Source organism: Sinohyriopsis cumingii, chromosome 17, assembly GCF_028554795.1.
Source record: "Sinohyriopsis cumingii isolate HCF-2022 chromosome 17, ASM2855479v2, whole genome shotgun sequence".
Taxonomy (NCBI): domain Eukaryota; kingdom Metazoa; phylum Mollusca; class Bivalvia; order Unionida; family Unionidae; genus Sinohyriopsis; species Sinohyriopsis cumingii.
The window spans coordinates 79,908,311-79,916,019 of record NC_142977.1 but is presented as its reverse complement, the minus strand read 5'-3'; the positions used below and the strand labels follow the sequence as shown (position 1 = coordinate 79,916,019).

Below are 7,709 nucleotides of genomic sequence, written 5' to 3'. Positions count from 1 at the left end.
CACCTACAATCCACCCAAATCCAATGTAACGTTCGGCCGAGGTGTTAGTTGTCATCAAAGAGGTCGCTGGCCGACAGTTTTCTTGCTTTAAATGCTCTTGCACCTGTTTGTACGGAAGCCCTATAAAATGCAATTGTTACATTAATTAAACGTATTGACACAGTCAAGTGAAGTGGAAATATGTGCTGACTCGCATTAAAAAATTTCACATGAATTCAGTTAAATTTATGGTGCTTCTGTTCTTGGTATTTTCGGCATTTTTTTAATCATGAAAAATGGAAATTATGGAACGCAATGGAAATAAAATGAAATGCTAAATGTAAACATGGAACTCAAAGCAAATAAAGACACAATGTAATTTTTTTTAAATTAGAAAAAGTCAAAAAGTAAGCTTTTAGTCATCAGATGTATACATATGTATCCTTTGCGAAATAGAAAATGGAATTAATTGTCAAAACTGACCCTAGTATTTGTATGAAACGTGTGCCTTTGATTACTGGTTAAAACACGTGAAGCAGTCATCAAGCATCATTCAGAAAAAGGTGGTTGAATATTCGCCAAGGGTAAACAACATAAATATATTCAAGCGATACTTCCTAACGACGTTTCTGCTTTGAAGCTAGATTATAAGATAAGTTAGTTCCATTGCGTCTGTCGATTTCCATTGTTCATCAGGACGGTAACTGCAAATTAAACAAAGCAATACACTCAATTATGTTATTACTTAAAGCGAGTGTGGGTCATGTTTTAATTTGGATACGTTTTGACTTGGGTATGTTTCGGTTTGGGTACGTTTTGACTGTAACGATTGATGTAGTTAGTCAACCAAAACTCGACATTTGATCATGTGATTTAGTGAAGCATTGACAAGGTGATATGACCGAATTAGATAATCACGTTTCTATTGCTAACGTATCCCAACAAAAGATGTGATCAATATCGAAATTGACAGTCCTGATAAGAATTATGCAAGAAACATTACAAAGTTTAATGACCACGATCATAAAATATAGTCATCCATTCTAACCATTCTGCATTTATTTGATTTGTATCAGCTAGTGTAACCTGAATTCGCGCTTTTTTGTTAAATTTGGTAAGAAAAAAATTTAAAGAGGAAAATACGGTTTTGTCGCACTTCCAAAATTTATCATCGTAGTAAATCACAACAGCGTTTATCAAAGTTATGCATGACGGACCACAAGTAAACAATTTGTCAAGATCACCCGCTGTGTATCTTAATTTTTTTGGTGACACAATACGATTATTTGTGGTGAATACACAAATGACAAAACCTGATAGTTAATTTTCAGGAGACTGTGTCCCACTTTGAACAGCACACGGTGAGTTGTTCTACCTGGACAAGAGCTTTATGATATCACAGGATTACCCTGATCAAAATTCGGCTCATCAGGTTATTCATCAGGTATTCGCGTTGAAAAAACAACTTAAAAGAGTATTCAGTCCAGGCAGGTAAGAGGACTAGATTTGTGTATCGAGGACGATAGCTGCAATAACACCTGCGCATAAAAAAGTGTTATTCTCTGCTGAACCCTAGACTTCTGAAATTCCGGAGATTTCTCTTTGGATTCACATAATTGCCTACCAATTGTCGCAGGATAAAGACTTCAAGTTTGTTTGACTTAGTAAGAAAATGGGCCCAACGGTAAGGATACAGTATAGCCCTACGGTAAGAAGCTAACATATAACGCAGTAAACTTATATATAATGAACGCTGCAGTGGGTTGTTTTTTGTTGTTGTTCAGAAAGCATGTATTTGCTAAAGAATAGTCCTTTACACCGAATGTTTGGTTATAAGGAAAGATTCCATGGACCAAATATCGTTCATTAAACCGATGGACTACTGTGTGGTGTGGTTTGTAAATGTACAAATGCCATTTTATAAACAATGAATTGTCAAAATTAGTCCTACCCATAATCCTACCACATACAAAAATAATGAAACAAGGCAACGCTTGTAAATGAAACATGTAAGACCTCTCGGATTCTATAACCTATGTGCATGTCAGTACTTGTGTGGTGATATTACCAAAAACGTTTATCTTTTTTTGATGTAATTCGAACGGACAAATAGATGTACATAGTGATAACTTTGATCAACATCCTCCCCCTATCTCTAGTACACTTATGGGGAGAAGGCGGGGCATGAGCTGGACTGAGTTAGAGTTGAACTTTGTATTAATTATTGCCTGTAAGAAGCACGAATTGGAGTGCTGCATATTTGTATACAAATATATAGTTATTTTTATGAATATGGTACAAGTTTGCATTTCTAAGTGTATATAATGCACGGTAAACGTGCATTTTGTAAAACTTGAAACAGGTGCTTTCAGCTGTAACTAAATGGCTTTCGCATACCGCAGTTGACAAGAATATGTAGCTATTACTTTGTCACGGACGATGTAACTAGTTTAACTTTACAGGTCAGTGGACATTGGAATCTACTTTCACAAGGATGCGAGAACAGTGTTGAAAAGTATTTTTCTTGGCTATAAGGATATTTGAACTTATACATAACATATCATAGTAAATTCAAAGCTATATGGAAATCCGACTTAATATTGTCGATTGCAGGAGATTAAAACTTTGGTTATTCCTTTGAAAAAATTTAGTACCTCCTCGAAATATTTCAGAATTGAGATTAATTTTTCCCCCGAATAAAATGAATACGGCTAAATTTACATTTCATGTAATTTTAATTGGAACTCAAAATATTATCCATTGTGGAAAAATCAATCATGTGTTTGCAGAACACGACAGATAAGGAAATGAATTTATGACACTGTTTGAAATTAAAATTAAAATAAATATTATTATTTTCTTATTGCATAGTTCCAGCATACCACTTTAAAATTAAACAAGAGGCATTATGTATCACGAAATAATTCCAACCTTCTTGAGTAAGCAGCATACATACATACATACATACGTACGTACGTACCTGCGTGCGTGCGTACATACATACATGCATGCATACACTTGCGTACGAGCGTGCATACTTACGTAGGTACATACATACATACGTACGTACGTACAGGCATACATACATACATACACACGTACGTACGTACGTACATGCATACATACATACATACATGCATACATGCATGCATGCATGCATGCATACATACTAACATACATGCATGCATGCATGCATCCATGGATACATACAAACATACATACATACATATATACATACATACATACATACATACATACATACATACATACATACATACATACATACATACATACATATTTATCTCTCAATCGTTGAAAATATTTTTGTGCAATTTAAAAATGGAAATCTATAAAATGTTTGACATCACGTTTACACATTATAGACTTTAATGCAGTCATTTAGGTCTATAAAATGAAATATTTTCTGGTTCAAATGTGAAAACACAATACTATCTGAGCAAGTGGTTAATTACAAGAATTTGTTTTATGTCAGGTGATAAACTTGAACGAAAACGTGAACTACCTATGACTAATATGTGTAGCTATAAATATAAAGACACTGCCTGTCATATTTAATGATAGAGGGGATTGTTACGACATTGTGGTCATACACTAAGTAACAGAAGGAAGCAAAACCAGCAAATTTTGTAAAACTTAAATAATTTAATCATCAAGGTTATAAAATGAAAATGTAAGAGGAACTGACAGTGTAATGAATTGAATCCAAGATAATCCTAAAGAAATTATATTCAAGTTAAAAGGAATCGAACGTTCCGAATGAATTTCAGATTATCTAATGTACCTGTCTTCCAATAGTCCTGAAGTATTAAAATTGCACTTTCAATTCATAATAGTCAAAGAATATATTTTAGTCCAATGAGCACTTTGTAATTTCAATGAATAATCAAAACGAATGTTTCCTTTCAAATGATATATAAACACAACATTAACTACATATGCAGACTGATTTTACAACAAGAACATAAGAAATAAGACTGGCTTAATTGTGCTGCTCAACATATTTATGTACACGCATAAAGGGTGAATACGCATTTTGATACTACTCGCTACTTCCCACTTTGCAAGTATCCTACATCGTAAATGAACCCACCTGACCTAACCCGTCCGGTTGGAAATAACTTAATTCTTCCAGAACCCACCTGACCACATTAGCCAGGGAGACATTATATGTATGTATGTATGTATGTATGTATGTATGTATGTATGTATGTATATATATATATATATATATATATATATATATATATATATATATATATATATATATATATATATATATATATTATTTTTCATTACATGATATTGTAATGTAAATTTATTCACTACAAAATGGTTTGACATTGACTGTTCATTTTATAAACAGCAGGTGATGATCTAATTCCTGACCTTGATTCAAAAATTGTGTATCAACCACGTAAACAAGTTCTATTTTTATTTTAAAATGATTGGTTGTTGTCGAGGTCATGATGGTACTTCGTGTTTAAGATGTAAACAAATTTTTTAATTATATTTCTTAGAGTAAAATGATTGGTTTTCGTCAGGGTCACACTGGGTAGACGTGATCTTTAACAAGTATTTAATTTATATAAGCTTCTAGAACATGATCACGTGACCCCTTGTTTACATTTAGAAGACGATATAACCTATGTTTTGGAGAATTATTATCAGTAGAAGCTGGGCTGTTACACTGGAAGTTGTATGTTGTGCTGTTTGGAGTTATTTCAAATTACTTGGATTGGAGTTATTTCAAATTATTTGGATTCAAAAGTATTAATTCTTTTTCCTGGCAAATACATCTGCTCATGTGAGACTTTTAATTAAAGAAATTTATTTTGATTTTCAAAACCGGAGTGATAATTCTTGTTTCTACAATACTATAGACTTCAAAACTACAGGTTACAGCATAGGTCATCGTCTTCCATTTTGGATTCTTCATCGGGAATCGAACCTGCAATCAGTAGAATATTTTGTTATTAGAACTGCCAAAAAAATTATTCTTGGATTATTCTTGGATTATTTTGGATTTGATTATATAAAACCGTAACGTCATATTTTATAATATCATGTACCAAGAGTTACAAAATATAGATGTACATAACAGGGAGTATAACCCGTTTTTACATTGACATAAAAAAATTATCATTAAATAATTGATAAGAAAGTCTAATGACCTTATCCTTATCTTTTTCCAACTCATATATTGTCATCAAATGGAAGAAATCCCGAAGATATTTGAATTGTTTTATATTTTTAGACTGTGAACTATGCTTTTCGGAAGACCATAGCAGCTTTGTTTTTGGATATTGGCCTTCTGCTGTCCAACATTGCACTTCTAAAATTGATATCGGAAATCCGTGACACATACCAACCGAAAAAGACCGCCATTGGCCTTATCTCTGTATCCATAATGGTACAGGTTGCTGTAGGTGTTATCTTAGTGTTACTAGGTTATCGGGAAAGCGCCTTAGCAACAAGGAGCGACTCACCGGAAGTAGACGCAGATGTGGACCACCAGGGACTACGATCGGCTGATCGCGTTAGCATCACATCGATGTATAAGACAACAAAGTTCAATTCTAGACTCAACTCTGTCGCTCTGTGCTGTATATTCTGTATTTTAATCATCAATGTAGTCATTAGTGGAATTTGTCTCGGGATTCCTTCTTTTGATGGTGAAAACAATTCAGATGCTGCTGAAGGGATGAAAACGACATTGAAAACTGTTTTAAAGTCAACGTTGGCACCAAATACAGATTCCGGCAGCAGTTCAAGCAGTGGGTAATAAGGCATTTAATTGTGAACTTTTGTATAATGGATATGTTGAAATTATAACTCTTATATTATAATAGAATAGTAGTTAAACAATTCAAGGGTTTTCACAGCATTCACATGTTTTTGATCATCCTATCTAAAGATTTGGTTCAATGCATATTTACAAAAACAAGGATGCAGTTGTTTGTACCTGATTAATTAATACGCTTTTCAAATCTTGGGTGCAGCTTTCTATGAAGGACGGTAGATCCTGAAATACTTGATGAAGTTTCGGTAAAAGACGCAGGAGTGATATATATATATATATATATATATATATATATATATATATATATATATATATATATATATATATAGTGCATATAGTATGCATATGTGAAGCAAAATGCCATTTGAACCCAAACATTTTATATTAAGAAGAAACTGGTAACAATTTCAGTAAGTCAATCAAATGATGTTAGCAAAATGGATGATGCAATAGTCGTGTTATTTTCTATAGAAGATTTGACGATAACTATGATGACACTTTTTCTGTTGTATGCAAGGCTACCGGTCAGTGTACAGCTTATGCAATATCAAAATCCGAGCATATCCTTGTACATCAGAACATTCAGTGATATGTAATATTCTAATGCCGTAAAATCCTATCAGAATTGCTGGCCTACTCGGGTTTGACGCGTACAATATCTTTGAGTCGGACGAATTAAACCATTGGGACTGCACGTGTTTTTTTTTTAAAAGCACATTTCTGTTCCTGTTGGTGATGTTTTAAATATCATCGCTGTCTAAGTATTAGTTTTAAAATCCTATGCTTAACAAATGATCATAAAAGAACAAAAATCACGCACAGTTTATTCTATGCAAAACGTCTGTCGATGCACAAGGCAAAGGCATTAGACCATTGGGGTCAAATTCCTTCCAGGTGCCTTCGGCAACGTTTTGTACACAGCAAACCATGTACGATAATTCTGTAAAATTAAAGACCAGTATGTACACAAAATCTAGAACTGAACAAATTATGTAACAAATTTCAAAATGAGGGCGGGGTGACGTACTTTATATTATATTGGTGATGTGCTAGGTTATGTGACTGTTATCAGTATGATATGATTTTACTCTCAGTGCCTGTATTAGATTATACCTGTTAGTAGTGACAGTTGGCCATAACGTGACAGTTGGCCATAACATCAATCCTAGCATTCTGGATATTTTATACCAGAGATTGTCAACAGGTTCGGTTCTGTTTTTTTTTTAAATTATCCTCCTATGGCTAACTGAGCCTGGACCAGTTAATGCCATTAGATAAGACAAAAATGCTAAATTAATTAAAATCCCTTATCTCTAACCTTTACTAAAACAAGAGCAGAGTGGGAGAGCAGGCAGTTATGTAGCTGGGACTTGATACTGTAAGCAATACTGGTTTTTAGTTTTTGTGAAGAATTTAGCTTTTTTTTACATAAAGTTGTAGGATTCTTACTTGTTATTTGTTGATTCATTTGAACCCGAATGTAACAAGGGCATTTAGATCTGACTGCAGACCAAATCTGTATGCACACATGTATATCTTCAAAAGTATTGAAAACCTGATAAAAGAAAAAACTTTACTCTTCAAGTGTGTCCTAGAAGGTTCTGAATATTATTACACAGATGTAATAAATCCTGTGGACGAATTACGAATGGTGAAATGCCTGGACGTTGACAGTGACAGGCAGAAAACTTGTAACTTCTAAATTTTTTGTTTTATTTGGAAATGATAGTGAAGCTCATGCGATAAAAATGGATGTAATGATGTATCATTTATCATAGAATATACACAAGTAGACTATATTATATCAAGTTATACAAAAATCTTGTTAGGCAAGTCTTGAAAGCGTCTTCTTTTATGGTTAAAAAAATAATAATTCGCTATTAGGATCTTACTGACTGACTGTCATTGA

At 33.4% G+C, this 7,709-nt stretch overlaps 1 protein-coding gene across 2 annotated transcripts; it reads left to right on the top strand.

Annotated features, from left to right (window-relative positions):
- The first annotated feature begins 1,304 nt into the window (after positions 1-1,304).
- LOC149779304 (uncharacterized) lies at positions 1,305-7,248 on the top strand. Of its 2 annotated transcripts, none has more exons than XM_089939921.1 (2): positions 1,305-1,663; positions 5,255-7,248. In XM_089939921.1, the coding sequence occupies exons 1-2, from the start codon at positions 1,652-1,654 to the stop codon at positions 5,780-5,782; spliced, it is 540 nt and encodes a 179-aa protein (XP_089796047.1). In that variant the 5' UTR covers positions 1,305-1,651; the 3' UTR covers positions 5,783-7,248. The 2 variants fall into 2 exon arrangements, with proteins under 2 accessions (XP_089796047.1, XP_089796046.1); XM_089939920.1 differs by having other exon boundaries at positions 1,305-1,687.
- The last annotated feature ends 461 nt before the right edge of the window (positions 7,249-7,709 follow it).

Excerpts from the sequence above, each read along its gene's own strand:
- LOC149779304 (XM_089939920.1), top strand. The coding sequence starts at position 1,652 with ATGGGCCCAACGGTAAGGATACAGTATAGCCCTACG. Across the intron at positions 1,688-5,254 it reads GGATACAGTATAGCCCTACG|ACTGTGAACTATGCTTTTCG; the intron begins GTAAGAAGCTAA and ends TTATATTTTTAG.